At 41.9% G+C, this 19,732-nt stretch overlaps 1 protein-coding gene across 3 annotated transcripts; it reads left to right on the top strand.

Annotated features, from left to right (window-relative positions):
• Positions 1 to 436: 436 nt before the first annotated feature.
• tm7sf3 (transmembrane 7 superfamily member 3) lies at positions 437 to 18,421 on the top strand. 3 transcript variants are annotated; one of them, XM_088923591.1, is made up of 12 exons: positions 437 to 784; positions 6,266 to 6,420; positions 7,867 to 8,017; positions 9,097 to 9,217; positions 9,999 to 10,170; positions 10,773 to 10,950; positions 11,967 to 12,053; positions 12,427 to 12,507; positions 13,687 to 13,839; positions 14,248 to 14,345; positions 15,515 to 15,677; positions 16,117 to 18,421. In XM_088923591.1, exons 1-12 carry the CDS (start codon positions 697 to 699, stop codon positions 16,368 to 16,370), a joined length of 1,701 nt encoding a protein of 566 aa, XP_088779717.1. In that variant the 5' UTR covers positions 437 to 696; the 3' UTR covers positions 16,371 to 18,421. The 3 variants fall into 3 exon arrangements, with proteins under 3 accessions (XP_088779717.1, XP_088779719.1, XP_088779718.1); XM_088923592.1 differs by having other exon boundaries at positions 448 to 784; positions 10,032 to 10,170; XM_088923593.1 differs by lacking the exon at positions 13,687 to 13,839 and having other exon boundaries at positions 441 to 784.
• The last annotated feature ends 1,311 nt before the right edge of the window (positions 18,422 to 19,732 follow it).

Genomic DNA, 19,732 nt, shown 5'->3' with positions numbered 1-19,732 from the left:
TCCCCAGCTAATCCCAGAGTGACCTGCCGAGCTGTCGGGAGGCCTGCCCAAACGGGTAGAGCAACGGGCCTGGTTGAAATGTCGAAATCGCCTTCAAAAAAATTAAACAAAAAAACAGCATTGTTCGGTCAGGCATTTTTTTTCTCTCTCTTTCTTTCTTCGAAGTAGGTCAAAGACCTTTTTTTTTTAAAAAAAAATAACGAACACCCTGTTGTATTTGCAGATTTTGGGGCTGGTTTCCTCTGCTCTTCGATCTTACGTAACCACGGCAACGCGCCCGGAAGCCGCCGGGTCAGGTGGGCGCTCTTTAGCGGCGGCGCGGACCGCGGGCCGCGGGGGCGCGGAGGGGCTGCTGGCTGTGACTGGGGCGGAGCGGGGCGAGCGCGCTGCTGCGGGCGGAAGTGGGTGCTCGGGGACGCGAGTGAGGATGCGCGGCGGCGCGGGGGGGGCGCTCGCGCGCTTGAAGCGGGCAGTCGGGGCGCTGCGCAGCTGCCGGCTGGTGTCGCTGGTTTAGAGACCGGCTCGGACCCGGGGCCGTCTCCTCCTCCTCCTCCTCCTCCTCCTCGCCGCCCAGGTCCGCCTGGCGCCTAGCCATGGACAGACGGCGTCTGGCCGGCCTCCCTTTCTGACCGAGCAGCGGGCTCTTGTCGTTTGAGCTGTATTGGCGTTTGTAGCCGCTGCAGCACGTTAATAATCATGTTCCGCCGGCCGTTGTGGGGGATATTCCTGGTCCCCTTCGTTGCTATGCTGTGGGATGGAGCAGTGTCCCAGGTGTCGAGTCCCGGTGAGTGTTGCTGGGTTTATTTCATTGCAGCAGCTGAGCACAGGCACCTGTGCTGATCCGGTGCCTTATTATACGAAAACACCGGAGGAGATGAAAGCAGCCGAGGCAGAAGACTTTTAACGTGCATTCCTTCTCAATGTACGCTTTCTGACCCTCAGACCCTGGGAAATTGGCACTGAAGAGCTGCCGTGCAGTCTAGGCGTCATTCTTTCAGTTAATAGTAATAATATAGGTGGGGGGGTTAGCGTCATCTGGCAGTATGCATTGCTCAGGGGTAGTTTATGGGTCTTCAGCTTTTTTGTTCACCCCGAGCTCCTTATCTGATGAAGACTTGTCTGATTAAGTGTTGGGCTGCAAAACGTCGAGCGCAGCTCCGGGCTGTGCGTTTCAGCGGCTGAACGTTTGCCTCGACCAGACTTGAAAGATCTCAAGACGCACGTTGTGTAAGTCGGAGTAGACGGAGGCAGTTTGAGGATTTTTAATTTGGAGCACAAACCAGAAGACGATCTTATAAGAGGCTCTTCAAGCACAGAGGTGTCAAACTCGGTCCCGGATCCCGACGGACCGATCCCCCAGCTGCGCTGAAACTAAGTGAGAAAGAGACTAAAATCAGGCACGACTCCGAGTTCGTGCATTTAAATATAGGACACACATTTTTGGATGTTTATATTTTTTTCGAGGAAAAGGTCTTATGACTTTGTAGTTATTCTTAAACGTGCATAGCTCCAGAAATACAACCACTGACGCGCCCCCGTGGCTGCCGAATTAATAATCGATACACAGCAAAGTTATTCCCCAATCTGCGCGTTTGCAAATGTGTCGATTTCCCCACGTTGCCTTTAAACCTCACCTCCCTTTGTAGGACACCGGGAGCAACCATTTAAAGTTCAAACCAGGCAGCCAGATAGGTGGGCATTGCCTGTGCAGAGGAAGCCGGTTTATTTTTGTTTCGTGCGAAAGCAGAGCGAGTTAGCTTTGAGCTGGATATATCAGGTATGCAGTTTCCAGAATGACTTATTACTGTGCACTACAGCGCGGCAGGTAGGCGAGAAAACCGCAGTATGTGAGTGAAGGGTTGCAGTGGAGGACCTCAGGGGCTCGCAGTTTACCTGCACCCAGGTGCCTTTGGAGTGATCTTGGTCATCACCCCCTGCGGCCTTGATGGTTCAGAGCCTTTTACCTGGATAGTGACACTTTAAAAAAAGTAACAAGGGGATGGGTGGTAGTGGCAGAGTGGTAACCCTGACACTGACGTGCCTATCGGCTGGTGAAATGGCTGATGGGGAGTGTGCGGTGAGGTTGTTGCGCTGGGAAGATGCAGAGATGGAGCGTATCAGCCTCATGTTTGTTTGATACACAGGGCGGGTATTTCCACAGCAGCTGATGGAGCCTTCACCGCAGGTTTGCAGTGTGTTGAACAGAATGTATTTGTTGTTTTTTTTATCATTGCTGAATTAAGACGTTGCAAACAACGTCAGGATTTTTCATTTATGTACCGGAGAATTTAATCTTTGTGTTACACAAAGAATTTTATTTTTAAGAATTTTAAAATGTATGAATTTTAAGAATTATGTCACTGTTACTCCCAGTAATGTACTAGTTTGAAGTACACTGATCTATTTTGGGGACCACAGATCTCAACACGTTCATCCAGAATGACTACAGGTTTTTTTTTTTGCTTCATCTGGTGGATCAAATTTCAGTCTTGTCAAAAACAATGTTTGTATTATTCTGAAAATATGTCTATAATGGATTAGGACTACACCAAATAAAAAAAAATGCCACAAAGCATTGAGGTTTATCATGAGGCTTTTTCAAAATTCAATTATCCAAGCTCATATGGCATTTCTGAGGAATTTAGTATATTTAAACTTGACAGGAGTGTGACTAATTACCAATCGTAATTTAGTTATTCTGTAACAACATTAAATTATTAGGTTTTTGTAAACATAACTTAAAAAAACAGCTGTTTCATCACATTTAGGCCAAATCAGACAGTTATGTCTGTTATTAGAAGCTTGTTCAATTTGCTAATCACTGGAGACGCTTCCAGTACCATGAGTAAATTTGAAAGGGATTATCACAGACATTTTGTATTATTTATTTTGATAAAAAATGCATGTTTTAAGTTTAAAAAAGTGTTTAAGCACAGCGAATGTCACAGAAAGCCAACTCGCCTCTTATAGTAAGTTCTGCTGCATTAACTTCACTCTGAAATATGAAATATAAGTGAAAAGTCAAGGATTTCTTCATTTGTATCTCATTTTTTAATTAATACGCTAATTGGATCATCTGTTCCTTTTCCATGGGAGTGGTCTCTACTGCGTTAAAAACTGCATTAATTACTCCTATACTAATGAGACCTGGCATGGATTCTGATATAATGATGAACTACAGACCAATTTCTAATTTACCATTCCCATCTAAGGTTTTAGAACATGTGATTGCACATCACTTACAGGATCACATGAGCTTTTTGAACCCTTCCAGTCTGGATTTAGTACTAATCATAACACTGAGTCTGCTCATGTCAGTTTAGTGAAAAGTTTGCTTGAAGCATTCAACTCTGGGGCCAAAGCATTCTTATGCTTCTTGATGTTAATGCAGTTTTTACGGTCAGTGATTGAGTGTTGCTCGATCACTCGCATACATTTTTATCAGTGGTACTGTAGTTAACTGGCTCCTTTCATAAATGATTAACAGGCGGTGTTTTGATTCACATAAATCTCTCATGTCCCTGGTCAATTACGGTGTGCTGCAGGGTTCAGTCTTGGGCCCTTTGCTTTGTATTACTTATATGCTTCCTCTCAGTCAGGCTGCACGCAGACATGGTCTTCACTTTCATTGCAATGGAGATACTACGCAGATCCATCTCATAACCTCTTCCCCCTTCTGATTTACCATCTCTGTCACTTATCTCTTGTCTGTCTGACATTAAGCTGTGATTGACACTCAAGTCCTTGGAACTATACAGGAACAAAACCAGTTTTACTGGTCTGGGCAGTAAATATCAGCCGGAAAAGCCGGAGAGTTTCACACTAATGGTGGATGAGTTCCCCATTCAGGTGTCAGCCCTAGTGCAGAATTTGGGAGTCATACTTAATCCTCTCCTGTCTTTTGAACCCTTTGTGAAAAATTTGATTAACGCATCTTTTGTTTTCCGTCTTGTAAATATTGCCCATATTAGGAATATTCTATCGATGTCCGACACTGAGTGCTTGATTCATGCATTTATAATGTTAAGGCTTGCTTTCTGTAAGTCTTTGCTCTATGGGTAATATGTGCTGCAAAATGTCCAAAACTCTAGGCTGTAAGCTCACACTAGACTCTGGCAGTATATTACTTCTACTAATACTTGTAAGTCACGTGTTCAATACAAGATCTTGTTACTGACTTATAAGGCTCTAAATAATCTGGCTCCGTCATACATCTTTGAATTCTCCCATGTATACACGGCTTCTCATTGGCTTTGCTCATTTGAGTCTGGTCTCCTGCTCACTGTACCCGGGTCTAAATCTTGAACTGTTGGTTGCTCTTGTGTTGTACAATCTTGTTTCTCTCAAGCTGTTCCTTAATTCAACTGGTGAAGCAGCGTCTCACTTGTCTACTTGGCTGCTGCTGTGCTGTGGGGTCAGGGGTGCAGAATAGCCAGTCAGGTACATGCTACTCTTCAGTGGTGGAAACTGTGGGTCCCCTCCTGTGTGTGAAGCGCCTACATATACAGGCTCACATGCAATTTTGCAATGCGGTGCATGGCGTGTCTCCAGATAGTGATTTGTATCCTTTAGTTTGTTTTTTTGATCAGGTATATGTCAGTATTTATTGTGGCTCCAATGCTGTGTGCAATAAAGCATATTAAAAAATAGAATATACTGTACAACTGTTTCCTGTTTGTAAGGTACTGTGCAGAAATACAAGTTCTTTGAAACGCAAAACTTTCCTAGTCAGGCAAGCAAGCCGTACAGAGCATCAGCTACACTAATCTGGACCGGTTTCAGATCGTTCAGCTCGTGAAGTCAGATCGTGAAGTTGCAGCATGTGCTCTAACATTTACACGTAGGCCTTATAGGTAAAAGGCTATGGGGACAAATCTTGCATAAAAAAGGAAACTGAAAACGACCTGTATCACAGATGGTCTGCTCGGCGGAAAATTGTTCTGAAACGCTGCCAGCTGGCTCCTTTGATTGAGAAACGCTAATAAGTACACTAAGCTTGTGTATGTTGCGTTCAATAATGAAGTATTCCAGAGGTCTTTTCGCTCTATGGGCTATATAAATGTTTGTAGTCCGCATTTAAAGCCACATAGTGCTATTATTAATAAACTTGGTTACACTGCAAACGTCAGGTGAAACTGTGAAAAACCAACCCTATCATTTTGTGAGAGCATGCTGTTTAGGTCAGTTACTTCACAGATATGTTAAATTTATAACCAGAATCTTTTATACTTTAAAAACAATTAAATCATAATAGTTTTTTCTGTAGTATATTATAGTGGGATTTAAGCTTTCTTCTTCACAATCCAGTTAAATCATAATAGTTTTTTCTGTAGTATATTATAGTGGGATTTGAGCTTTCTTCTTCACAATCCAAAGGGCCTGTAAATCTGGCTCTACACTGGTATTTTGCTAATACGTCTTAAACAGTGTTTTATACCACCTAAACAGTCATGTGCTCTAATCCACAGCAGAGATCCATTAATGGATTACAGGCAATAAAATCAGCAGTTAAAGTGTCTGGCAAGGTTGTGACATAGCAAATTTTCAAGGAAACAAGAAAATTCCTGGGACCCCATGTGACGTTGAGAAGTTGTTTAGATTTTGATGTTATCAAAATCCGTTTCATATACTTTTAGATATTTTCCAGCATTCAGCTCACATGATTTACTAGTGAGCCTGCAACGACAACACCAGCAGGGCTCCAGTGTCCCAGAAAAGGAGCTGTCTTTAACACCCCTGTAATCTCAGAGTAGCTGACAGAAGTAAAAGAATAAGCAGAAGGTGGCACTGTAAACTGTGAATCACAGTGTGCAAACACCTCAAGAAAACCCTCTTCTTTTTAGGTGAATAAAGTACAGAATCTGTGAACTCATTTTGAGAGTGCCTGAAGATGTCTTGATTCCCTTTTCAGATTTGAGGAATTCTAATGCAACACTAATCATGGAAGCAATTCCCCAAAACACGGTAAACTAATCATCAAGAGGCGGAGATGATCATATATCTGTAAAGCTCAGCTATGTTACTGCTTATACTACTGCTATCTTATACGATATATGTTACTATGTACTGTGAACTTGGTACATAAGTATAAAACAATTTTAATGCCCTTATATTACAGACTGCTGGGTGTGGATTTGTAGAAGGAAGCCCTTAAATTTGTCCTCATTTTGAAAGAAGGCTCATCCTTGTTGTAACTCTTCAAGCACGACCTTGTGCTCGAAGGTGGAGTTTGCCATGTGGGCTGAAGTTTTTTATTTTTTCCCAGGCCGCATCGTTTTCGCGCTGGGAAGGTTCCGGAACGTGAGTCTGCTGCAGAACGCCACTGTGGAAGCCATCATACCCAGAATCCCCGCAGACGTCACCTACATCACCTTCCAGCTCCACACGCAGCACCAGAATGCCACAGTGTCTTATCACCGGGTAGGAGCCGCTGCTACGACCAGAGATTTATACTGCTCTGGGGAGACAGAAAACTAAGGTTTTGGAAATGCCAACAATTTAACAGTGCATAATGATCACAGCCCTTAAGATTAACTTTAATATTAATTTCTGATATGTGCAATGCTTGAAAGCCTCCAGTATTTACACCTCAACAGAAAACTGAAGTGGGGATTCTGCCAGTAATGTTTATTAAGCTTAATTTGACGTAGCTAAGAGCTATTCAGTAATCCCTGCTAATTCTTTCTGTACAGGGCAGTTTTGCCAATTAAGTAGACATTAGTGGATTTATGGTGGATATACTGGGACAAAAGCAAGCTCCTAGATCTAAAGTAAATTGTTTACTTAAGTGTGGAAACTCTCCATCTGCACAGTGCTTTACCTCCCATCAAATCATTTTTTTGCTTCTTTTCATTTTTTCCTCGTGGATGAATTTCTTTTCAAAATAAATCAATATACAGTCTCTAAAATGTGCAGCATTTTATACTGCAAAACATTTTATACAAGCATGTCTTTGTCTATTGTAACACAACAAATAAACTTACAGTCTGTGTAATTGTTAGATTATATAGTATTCTTTGGTTGTTAAAGTAATTTTCTGTTAACTGTTGTTAGCCAAGACTATAAACTGCTTTCTTTCACTTCCCTGTTTTTGTACTAGTCAGTATTATTAATGTTTGATTTGAACTTCTGCAGTACAATTTTAAAGGATCTATAAAAAAATATTTCTGGTAGTCTGAGGTTTATCTCCTCTCTAGGAAGGTTTTGGATCATCACACCCATCATGGGAATGAGGGTCCAGACAAGATACAAGCGTGACACAGTGAGGGAAAGTCAAGTGATGCTGCTTGTCAAGAGGTCAAGTTACAGCAGCGAGCACCAGAGAGTCATGAGTCTTGTTAACGCTGTGTATGCTACAGACTGCGGCAGTGACTGGGCCAGCCAGGACCCTGCACGGCTGCTGCGCTGTAGGGAAGCAATCATGTGGCGGCTGTTGTAGTATACTCAGAGGTTCTGTTGTTTCTTCTCCCATTCCGATGATGCGTAAAGAACACATCAAGCCCTGAAAAGATCAGACCTAGTAAAAAAAATTAGTGTGATTGTTTTGTAATAAAGGAAGACCAGCAGCTAAATGGGGTTGACTGTGCGGTCATGTGTGTGAGATCATATTCACACATCTGTGTGTAATTACATAATTCCTTTATACTACCACTCCGATGAGATTTTGATGAACATAATCATACTTGAATAAGGCATGAAGCCATGCCACTAACAAAGTGCTGTTTAACCGTGAGTTAAACAGCACTTTGCTCTTGTTTCCCTGCTACAAAATTACTTTAACATAGACCTCCTCCTTATCAGAAGTTGCCGGTTGCCTTATTGAATAACTTGAAAAGCCAGTTTACCACCCTTTTGCCCTGATTTCAGGTGCTGACCTCGAGCTCCTCTCTGAATGGCTCCGATGCAGGGTTGCTCTTCCCTCTCCTGCGCCTGCAGAGAACCCTCACCTGGTACCTTCGGTCTCCTGAGCGCAGCGCCATCACTGGGACGGGTGTGATCTTACCTTACAGGGAAATCCGTGAGTTAAACAGCACTTGAAGTTCAGCTGTCTTCACTTTGTCTTTAAGGAAAAGATTTATCGAATGAGTGTCTTTCTGTGTGTAAGATGTTGAAGATCCTTGTCCCAGAGTCCATCTGTGTCTGCTGGTTTTTTGTTTAATTACCAGTGCTAATTGATAACCTACAGTTCAGTTCAGTTTATTGTCATACGCACAATAAACAATAAGTGCAATGCTTATTTGCATGTGTGCTCCAATACAAGACATTAAGGAAACACCAAAAACACAAAACAGCGGCAGCAACAACAAGTTAAATAACATATAACTTAGAAAAAAAAACCTCAGTGTGAGCCAGTGGTAGGGGTAGAGTTCAGTAATCTGACAGCTTGTGGGAAGAAACGCTCTCTGAATCTGGAAGTTTGTGGCTTTATGCTCCTATAATGCTTACCAGAGGGAAGGGGGGAGAAAAATGAGAAACCAGGGAAGGGAACCTATATGCTTGCTGGTTTAGTTTTTGTTTCTGCCTTCAGTCATTGGTTTAAAAAATTACTTAGTCTTATTTCCAGCATTTTCAGTACACTGAACTTCATGCAGTTTGAGAATTAAGAATCGTCTCCCGTGTTTCAGACTAAACAGCTCTTATTTGGTGACCCATTGATGATGAAAAGGCAGAGTTACCCAGAATCTGCATCTAGAACCTCTACTAGGATTTTTTATTAAAAAAAAGGCCCGAGTGCAGAAAAAAAGGAAATGGATGAGTTACCTGCTGCAGTGATCATTAAAGGCCCAGTTGGAACAAAGACCAGCAGGCACAGACGTACTCCAGGACCAGGATTAAAAACCACATCTCTGTGGTGTTCAACAACAGGATGTCTTTCCCTTTTCTGATAATTCAGACTCTTCAGTTCCGTCTCTTGTTAACTGGTTATATTTTTACAAATTCATGCTCCGGGCTACTATTATAATGTTTGTTTAAGCATTCTGTGATGTTTGAGTGTTTCTGAATGTTCCAATTACATGAATGCAGTTTAAGATTTTAATATTTTCAGTAAATGTAGCAGGATTAATAAAATGAAAATGTTCTTTTCTGTTTCTGCAGACCCTGTTCCTGGAGGCTGTAACACTGAGTATAACCTCCTTGTTGATCCCAACATTTACCTGCAGTACAATTTGTTCGAGACCATCATTCAGTTTGCACCTGCGAATATTGGTTACGCGAGGTAGCGTTTTCCAGCTGTCTGAAATGTTTGAAATTTTCCTATTCCTGTTATTTTTTCATTCCATACAACAGTGCAGTCTGAGCAGTGGTTAACGCCAGATAGTTTGGGATTCCACTGGCAAAATCAAGGGCTCAAGGAGATTTAATGCCTGGGGAGTTTGCTCCCAGAATAAAAAGTTTAGAAATGGAGCTTGAAGGGACAATGAGCCTAATGGCCATTCTGTCGGTATTGTAATGCTCTGAAGAGTTCCTCCCACTGGACTCCTTTTCCACATGCTTGGGAAAAGAACGGTTACAAGGGAGGGGAGGGTACTCAGCCCACCTAGTCGGTTAGGTACTGTAGTAGATCATGAATCCAAAGATCTCTCCCAGCCGTTCCCTGGAAGAAGCTGGGATATTGGCTAGAACAGCTTGTTTCATAGTCCCACAGTTCTTTAGGTAAAGAAGTGCTTCCTGTTCTTGTGTTCAAATGCACTTCAAAAATGTATTTAAAATGACATAGAACCCTCTAAATTTAACCTTTGACTTTTTTCAATTTTATGTTGCACGCATTTTACAGTGTTTGTGCATCTACACTTTACTACCTTCTTTCCACATTAATTATATCCTGGAAAAGAATTCTCCTTTGCCTACATTTGGGCATGTGGCATTGCAGGAATAACATTCTCCTTTCCTTGGCTAACGGCTCCTCTGTGGATTCCGAGTTTATTTTTGGCACTCTCCCAGTGCCTTTTTCAATCCGGTCCGGGAGCCCGGCAGTGACTCCCTTCTCTGTGTCCCAGGGGCCGCACTCCACCACCTTGCGATGTAAACAGCGGGCAGAGCTCCCGCTGGCGCCTGGAGTATGACGTCTACCAGTACTTCCTGCCAGAGAACGACCTCTCCGAACAGGTCCTGATCGATCACATACAGAAGGTGGCCAGTGTGCAGCAGATGGTACTCAATGGCAAAAAAGTGAGTACAGTCCCTCCTCCAGTGTCACTGCCAAAGGGATCCTTTCGCAGTTTCAGTGAAGGTTTCATACCTTCTCTGGGTTACCTGGAGAGGCAGTTGTAAAACTTGAACTTTATTGCCATATGTAACCAGTGCATGAACTGGTACAATGGAATTCTTACTTACAGAAAGTCTCTCGATTGTTTAAAAAAAAAAAAAAGAGTGCAAGATCTGGGCAGGTTTCAGGTGCAGGTGAAATACAGAAGTACAGTACTTCTGTCTGCTTGTACTCTCATCCTGCTCTAGGGTTTGTTGTTTTCACAGAAGCAGTATTTGCATGGCGTGCAGCCTTCCTTAGTGACCTTCCCGATGGCACGTACGTCAGGGACTATATTTGCGCAGTCTGGGGTAAGGGGTAGGGGGATGTTTCTGCAGCTTTTCAGTTTGATATTCTAGGATTACATTGCAAGTGGGACAAAAGGTCATTCTGAGATCTAATATAATCCAAGTGCTGAATAAGAAGGTAGTTCTTGCACCACAAGTCTTAAAAGTGTAGATAATTGATCAATGTCAGCATTTAGTTCCCTGTTCCTCACATTTTTATCCTCCTCCTCTTTCTACAGCTGGTGATGTTAAAGTCAGTCGACAAAACTATGGTGTCCTTCAGCTCTGTTCCAGGCCAGGGGGTGATCTACTCCGTTATAGTGCGGGATCCACTGTTAAACTCATCTGCCTCCTATGTCCCCGTTCACACCTATGCCTGCAATTTCTCTTCCACCTTGGACAACTGCTACACTCTGGGTATGCATCGCCTGTCTCATTGGATCTTTCCTTCTACTAGAGTTTTTCTCTGAGAGGATGTATTTGGCACTGTTTGCATTCTAGCTGTGGGTAGGGCATTGTCTAAGTCAGAGCTCAGCTGGATGGGCTGGAAAGCATATGGACTGCTTCTGGATTCACTTCCAGACATTTGTCCATGGTCACAGCAAACATTGGTTGAAATATCCTGCACTAGACAAAATGCGTGCATCCTTTTCAAAACAAGTCTTCTAGACCCCTCTGGCCCAGTCTGTTTTCCAGTCCTTCATCTCTCCCTGCTCCTCTGCGTTTCACTTTCCCCAGAGCCAGTGCGTGCTCATCGCTGGCTCTGCAGGGCTTAGATGAGCTATCTGTTGAAATCAGAAGTACTCGGTTGCTCCTTAAAACTCATCTGTTCAGACCGCACCTCCGGTCTCTGATCACACTGTTGGGAACTTTCACCAGTACAGTACTCGGTTCCTGCTTTTCTGTAGTCAGTGACACCTTATTTGAACATTACTTCCTGCTCAGTGGACGTTGTTTTCACTTCGCTCTTCACTGACACTGTTCTAAGGTGCCTGCTTCTCTGTTATTGTCATTCTTTTTTGCATTTTTTCTTTTCTGTTGAATGTTTTGTTTTGTACTTGATGTAGTTTTGTCAGTTTTGCAAGTGCCTCTGGATAACAGCATCTGCTAAACAAATAATACAAAATAAAAATCTCACTTTTAGATGTATAATAAAGAAGGTTGATCCACTTTTTAAGATCTCCTTCCTGTGAATGTACAGGATGTTAACAGATACTTTTTAAGACGAAGGCTTGTTTTGTGGGGAAAAAAACAGGCATGGATATAGATTGTAATCATTTTGAAATCATTTTCAAAACCTTAAATATGAATAAAATATGTAATAAATATTGAAGAACCACTTTGTTGTTCCGATCTCTCAGGAGTGCATAAACAGCAATGTATTTTGAATATATTTAACTCTACACTGTATTTGTATGTGTTTTTAATTTCAGGAAGAATATCTACAAAGGTCTTTTTTACCATCGCTGGTATAGCTGGCCTTTTTGTTTGCTTCTTCGGGCACAGATTTTTCAAATCTGGTAAGAATTCTTCTGTTTGAAAGATGTTGTGGTAAATTAACTTTGAGCTGGAAATCTGAAAGGCAGGTTTCCCTCAGTGATGGCGAGTCGTTGTTGGGAACAGTGCATGAATGGCAGTAAAAGTGACACTGATTAAATAGCAGACGTTGGATTTGATTTCACAGGAATTCTCTGTTGTTGGTAATAGCAAAAGAAAGGGACACAAGGTGAAGGAGATTCAGGATGTAATTAGTACTGATTAGTAATTAGTTAGAACCAGGACCACAGAAATGGACTTGGTTTATTTAAAATGTTTTGTGTTTTTTATGCATGAGCATTTCTGTTGTGGTTGCTTAGGTAGTATTCATCATAATGCAACTTTGTTTCTCTTCAGAACTGTTCTGTATGGGATTTGTCTTTGTGGCGTTCCTGTTCTTCATTCTTATTACAAGAGTGACATCCCTGGACTACGACAGTGAGTGGCTGTTGTGCTAATTAAGTGGGCAGTGATACAGTCATGTAATGAAACATTGTTTCTCATGACCTCGCATGCTCAGTTACTGTACATTCAGATGGAATACATGGCACCCCTGCTTGTAATAAATAAGCGTAGCAGTGCTTGTCTGGTATACTGCTATAGTGACAAAAAGTGACTTGTGTCAAAAATAAAAAAAACAGAAAAGGCTTCAGCTCAAGTCCATCTGCCCAGCCATGTTGAAGTCCCTACAATGGCCTCTTTCAAGAAGTAACTTTAATGATATACCATTTGTAAACCTTTCTGATGTTATCTTCCAATGTCAAAGAAAGACCGGTTCACTCACATCCCTTCTTTTCTCCTTCTGAAAGCTTGGTTTTCTGCACTCTGTCCACACATCTTCGCCCCTCTCCATGAACAGAAAGGTGCTTTTATTCAGCCAGCACACCTGTGGCTTGTCCTGATTGTCAGATCTGGCCTCTTGCTCCGCTATGCTTTCATAAGCCTCCTGGCCATGTCATTATTGAAAACAAGAATTTGTCCCTGTTCATTTAAATAAATATAAGGAATAACATAGTTGGTGTGAAATCATTCAATTGTAGACAGATGTTAAATACATTCAGTCGTGCACTTGCTTTCTTAAAAAATATTGATATTCCATGATTAGTTTGCAGTACATAAGTTACTTTGATGGCACTATGGGGTTTATGATGGCTTCTGCAAATTAGGTTTTTCATAGTACTTTTGAAATGCAATCACATTGATATTAAGTTATTAGAAGGGAGGAAGCTCAATTTTATGTAACTTAACGTAATAATCCTTATCTTCTTTCATGTGCTGCTTATTAAGCTAAATCAAATTTCATGGCCAGGGAATAGAGGACTTTGTGTACAATCATGAACAGGGGTCAGAAAGCTTTGAATATAATACAGAAAACACAAGGCAGTTGTGTTGGCCCAGCTTTTAGTACCCTTTGTGACATATACCCAAACAGAAAGGTGAGGATATTGTGGGTGCTTTTTTCTCTTTATTTCTGCTCTTTTTCTTCTGCGGTTAGAAAGGACTGGATCTCTTCAGAGACGTTTCTGATGTTAGAAGATGTTGGCAGGGATTTTCAAATGCTCTGAAAGTGTTCTGTAGGCCAAAGCTATAAGTCTGAGTGCTCTGTGTGTCTGGCAGTGCGCTTGGGCCTGACCGCCCTGGGGGGCGCCGCTGGAGGGGTTCTGCTGGTTCTGTGCTGGTGGAGGTTCGGCTCGGTGCTCCTCTGCGTCGTGATTGTAGGGCTGATCCTGGGGTTCCTTGTGTCTTCCCTTTTATTCTTCACCCCAGTAGGTAAGTCAGCGGTAGCTGGGAATACATTTACACCTCAGTAACATGTTTTGTGCTTTAGTTTGGAAAACGGCGTGCTTGATCAGGGGCTGTAGTAACCGTGGTTTGTCATAAAAGTTTAATACGTCTGTTCCTTAGTTTGTGGGGGTTATGTAGTGGGTTGGAGTCCCGTCCAGGATGTTCCCTGCCTTGTGCCCGCTGCTTGTCGGGATAGGCTCCGGCTCCCCCGGGACCCTGAATTGGAAGACATGGTTACAAAACGGATGGATGTAGTGGGACATCTTGTGGAGTAAAATTTTAACTAAAGATGTGGCATCTGCTTTATCAGTGTGTCCTGTTTTAGTTCATAATTACTGCATTGGATGCTAAGATGGGTTTTATGTTAAAAACATTGTTTTTTATTCTCTCCAGGAGACTTGTCCATTTTCCGTACGGATTCTGTGTTCTGGCCAACATTCTGTAGCGTTGTTGTGATCATTCCTTTAATATTCTTCAGGTGGCCCAGGGAGGTAAGATCGTAATGCATTCCCTTTAATACAGAAAGAGATAAAGCAGGTCTTACCACGTGCATGGTCACCCTGTCTTTCTCGTCCATGAGTCGTCCGTTACTTCAAACATCCATTGTACTCGAAACTGCAGCTCTTTTATAGACCACATGCCGAAAAACAGCATGTGACTTCTGTCTTTTCCTGCTGGAAGACTAACATGAACAGAGAAGTTTTCCTCAGTACGTGTATATGATTAGATCTTAAGCTTCCTGAATAAGAGGTTTTAATTGTGTAGTTCGAGAGCTGCTCTGTAGCTGAAAGCATCCCAGAGCTTAGCCTAAGCACAACAAGGCACACATGTGCCAGAAGGCTGTCGCAGAGGAGAAGCATTCAAACTACCGTATAAATTACCGTAGATCCAGAATCTAACAGTAGACATCATAGAAATAAGTAGGCACGTCTATAATAATTAATCTTTCTTGCTTTTCTCATGCTACTCCATTACTCCACTCCCTCCAGTGGCTCCCTGTATTCACACACATCTAATTCAGAACCCGGGTTCTTGCCTTCCAGTAACTCCAGCTCCCTGCTTCTGCCTGTCATCAGTCTATCCCAGCCCTCCTCCTCCAGGAGCGGGCTTCCAAGCCCATGTGTTCTCCGCCCTCTCTCCTCAGTGGAGAAATTGGGAACATCTTTCAGCATCCGTTCAGACAGCAGCTCCAGTTCCTAGCTAACCAACTCAGTAACTCTCGCACTGTACTGCAGCAAAACATTTTAGTTCTTGATTTAATTCCCTTTGTTGCCTTATTGACAGGAAAAAAAGAACACATTACTGTTTTAGCACCTACACTTAGTGGGATGTTTCTGTTGAGCAAGTATAGAATAACTTGGTCGAGTAGCTGAATTCAAGTGGTATATTTTCAGAATAAGTAATAGGTTTATTCCATGCTGAAAAAAAGAAGAGAGAAAACACAACGTTTCGGCCTTGGGGCCTTCTTCAGGTGTGAAGGCTCCACGGCCGAAACGTTGTGTTTTCTCTCTTCTTTTTTTCAGCATGGAATTAAACCTATTACTTGTTCCTTTGCAGCCTACGCATGCTGACGCAGCTCCCCACCTGAAATATTTTCAGAATGCTGAGTCTTAACTGGTTTCAGAGGGTGCAGGATGATAAAATGCTTCATTTCTCCTAGGGGAATATCACTGCCTGTGGAGTTGCCGGCGGCTATGCAGTAATTTTAGCTGTGAACAGCTACATCTACACCAGCCTCTCCTACATTACATTAGATGTCCTGAAGAGAGCCTTAAACAATCAGTTCAGCAGAGCCTTCACAAACGTGCCTTTTCAAGGAATAGGTGAGCATGACCGCTCCTCCTTTGTACTGAAGCACGTATACTGTTCTGTCCTACAGGTTGATGAAATAATCCCATTGGCGAAGCAGTTTCTCACATGGCTACCTGGTCTGGCACTTACAGGGAGAGCCGTACTTCAGTGGTACATGTTCTTGAATGTAAAGCACATGCAGTATGGCTTCATGCAGGAGGAAAAGCACTAAACATATTCATTCCTTTATTTGTAGTTATTGCCCTCCTTATGAATCACATTTTCCATTTTGTTCGTTGTCTCCTGCTTCAGATATTTTTCTGAACTTCGGAAGCATCGGTGGAGCCGATCAGCTCCTTTTCAGATGGCTTATTTGGGCTCTGCGACTACTCTTCCCTTTGCTCTTCGTGAAAGGTGTGATTTGTTAAATTCACAATTAAGGGATGGAAGTGTCTCCCTGTGCTCTTGCAGATTACATCCTGACCACGGTGTGGGCAGTCCTGGCGGTCAGCGGCGTGGTGCTGCAGCTGTACCGGGAGCGCAGCAGGCCCTTCTTCCCACCCAGCCCCTACCTCATGTGGAAACAGGAGAGGGAGAGGCGGAAGACCAACATCCTGGACCCCAGCTACCACATCCCCTCGCTGCGGAGCCGCTTGAAAAGCAGAGTGCAGGATATGTTTCGGCGGAGGGAACCTGCAGGAGAGAGAACTCCCTTACTTTTATAACGACCTTCCGTCCCGGCTCCATCAGGCTTGCAGGGCCTCCAAGGAAGCCGAAAGCACGTTATCTGGAATGTTTCTAGCGCCGATGACCCAGACACCTGCCGTATTATCAAGGTGCTGTTGAAAACCCAGACTTCCCTGGGACATAACGGAAAAGGTGGAAGTTTTCCTGAACACCTGGAGTGTACCAGCCACAGTAAAAAAAAAAATATATATATTTTTGAAATTGTAGTGGCACCATTCCATAGTATTTTTAACACATCTGTTACTGCAGTGAAGGCAATCCCCCGATTGTCGGAGAACGAGCGCTCTTGCTGTAAGCGCACATGACTGTTGTGGTGAGGTAGAGTAAGGCACACTAAGGATTTGCCACCAGCATTTAAACTCCTTTGGTACTGTCAGTGAATGGCTTGTGGGACTGATGTTCAGTAATTGTCCGTTTGCACCCCAAATGTCACTTTATTCCCTTTGTCCAGCCAGGTCCCGGCATAGGGAGCTGCACTACTGAAGCAAATACCAGGGTTTTGACTTCGACTGCGCAACAACCTCGATTGTTGCAGGACTAGCGAAACAATTGTCGACATGCAATTATGTTTCTCTGAAAGGTAATAAAATTATCCAAAAAAGTCCTGGTACCAAGAACTCCAAAGGGCTACTGTTTATTTTCTAGTGGAGGGTTCCTTTGTCAGGGGTTTTGAAAAGGTGATGGAAAATGCAGTCCCTTTAAAGATCTGATCTGTCTTAAGCGTCTCAGTGAGGTATAAGACGTTTCTTCATGCAGAATTAAGAATCCCAGGTTGGTTTGGGCAGTTTGTATGTGGTTTGAGCTGGTGGTGTAGAATCCAAACCTACCTAACATAATTTGTTAAGCAGTTTGTTACATGAGCTTATTGTTCCTGTAAAGGATTTAATCTTGGAGGTTTGTATATTTGTATCTTCGTTTTACACCATCAGAATGTCCAGAGATGAGAGGAACAGAGGAAGCTGTTTGGATTATCATGCTCACTACATAGCTGTATTGAGAGCAACTTCGTTCCCCTGTAACGATATCTCTCATGGTTGTGTTTCTGACAGACAGTACGTTTGCTTCTTTTACATATCCCCTCTTGTAAAACTATCAAGGGCTTTGAAATACATCACCCATGTCCTCATTAAAATATTTTTAAATGTAGCACGTTTTCATGGGAAATTTGTTTTTTCAGCATTTAAGTTAATCATGTTTTAAAGCCATCACTTTATTGTTCCTTTTTCTAGAACCATTCAAATCCACAGTTGTTTTTAAATACTCAGATTAAGAAAACCAGCACTGTCTTTTAGTGAGCGCTTCTTGATTGTTTTGCTTATCGACTAAAAACACTAGTTTTTATCACTTCAAATCACAGGAAGGAAGCACTTCGAATCCCTTCTACATACAGTATGTATTTTTTATATATGCAATTTTCATTCTCCTTGAATTTTTTGTCCAGCTGCTGTTTAAGTAATTCAGTGTCTTACAATAGGTAGTATATTTAAAAAACAAGAAGTTATTTTTTCCATTATTGTGAAAAGCAACTTTAATAGAACTTTAAACTGGGAAGGGGGGTATACATCTTCCAAAAGAGGAGAACTAATATAAATATAAATGAGGCATCCCTGTGTATCAGCCCCAGTTAGAGTGCCTGCTCTTTTTTTATAAATGACTTTTTTGACAAATTCTTTGTAACATGCACTGTAAAAAAACAGAAAAGTACATTTTTTGTATGCATTTGGAAAAAAGAAGATAAAGTACTGTGCAGTGAAGATCAGCATATTCATTCTCAAAGGCAAGAGTATTTCCACTGCTTTAATCTGTCTTGGGAACCCCATCATGTTTTCCTAGAGATTTTTGCTAGCATTCAGGTGCTTTATAGCCTTTGAGAATCGGGAATTCAGTTTGTTTTGCCCTGTGACACCTGTAAAATGTCAAAAAAGGCATGCATTTGTGATTTCCTAAGCCCCATGAGGCACACAAGATTTACAGAGAATGTTTGAAAACCTTGTGTGTTGGTGTTAATAAATATTGCTTTTTTTGCAAGTGTGAGAAAGTGTTTGATTGATGCACAATGCACAGATTTGTTTTTAGAGATGAGAAATTGGTTTTCTTGCCAATTTAACAGTTTTCGGTGGTTTTTGCCAAGTAAAGCATTTGTTCACAAGTATGCCAGTTAAGTATTATTCATAAAAGGCAACTGCTAATTGGGCACATCTGTTGTACATTGCTCCTGTCTGCTGACTTGGCAACATTTTAATACTTTAATAGATATGGATGTATTGAAACATCCAAATTAAACTGTGCAGATGAGTATGAAAATGTCTTGCACAAAAAAGACTAGGCTGTTCTTTTACCATGTATTAATTTACAAATCTTTAATTGCAAAGGAAAAATGTACGCTGTTGAGTGCATCTTGCTTATTAATGAACAGCCTATTACCTAAAGGAACAGAGTTTCAGCCTCAAAGTCACTTCTTGTGTGGAAAATGTTTCCAGTTCTCTAACTTGATGCTTTTGTTTGTTCCTAGTAAAATATTCCCTTAGAGGTGAAACCTAGTTCATCAAGCTTAAGTGCCAATCTAAGTCATGGATCGTTATTTAAATATTGCAGTATTACAATAGTCCAGTATATAAACAGTGATGATCTGCCGATTTAAGTCTTATAGTTTGTGTGTGGGGACGTTATACCTGTTTAATTTTGGAGATATTTCAAGGCCCATGAATAATTCTGTGCAAACAACCATTTAGAATTAATTCCACAGCTGATGTAAAGTCCTTGCTCCTTTTAAAGAAGTGATGTTCTCAACTTGCAGTGATCCACATGCTTTATGGTCAGAGGTAATGCCCTCGCATAAACACTTCGGAATTCAAGGAGAGGTGTCACCCTGTACGTAAGTCATCATGAGCTTAAATCATTGAACTTGTCTTTCACTACGCAAAGTATTGACAAAAGCAAACCCTTGAACTCGTAGTCGAACCAAAAATGCCACCCCCTTCTTTGAAGGTACTACAATCAATATACTCAATTGGTACTTGACTTCTTAACCAATTGACTCAAGCCATCAAGACACTGAGGTCTGACAAGTCATAAGAACAAGAGAAATATGGTGTTCCAGCGATGAGCAAATTCTGAAGAGAACCATCTCTTGCTAGTATTCAGGATTTATTCCATATACGAATGAAACGGTAAGTCTGTCAATTTACCTGTCGAATTACTGATAACTGTTGGAGATACCAGGTCCCAGAACTAATACTTGGGGCCAGGTGTGTGTGTTCATATGTAGATGTATTTTTTTGTACACTTTCACTTTGTATAGCTGTTCCCTTTGTCTTGTCACACTAAACTTTTATTAAAA

Source organism: Atractosteus spatula, chromosome 8 (assembly GCF_055471065.1).
Source record: "Atractosteus spatula isolate fAtrSpa1 chromosome 8, fAtrSpa1.hap1, whole genome shotgun sequence".
Classification (NCBI taxonomy): domain Eukaryota; kingdom Metazoa; phylum Chordata; class Actinopteri; order Semionotiformes; family Lepisosteidae; genus Atractosteus; species Atractosteus spatula.
Note: the sequence above shows the minus strand (reverse complement) of the source record. Positions and strands in the feature narration are given on the sequence as shown.

Coding starts and splice junctions, on each gene's coding strand:
- tm7sf3 (XM_088923591.1), top strand. CDS start 697: ATGTTCCGCCGGCCGTTGTGGGGGATATTCCTGGTCCCCTTCGTTGCT. Junction 8,018..9,096: donor CTTACCTTACAGGGAAATCC/GTGAGTTAAACA, acceptor CTGTTTCTGCAG/ACCCTGTTCCTGGAGGCTGT. Junction 14,346..15,514: donor TCTTCAGGTGGCCCAGGGAG/GTAAGATCGTAA, acceptor CATTTCTCCTAG/GGGAATATCACTGCCTGTGG.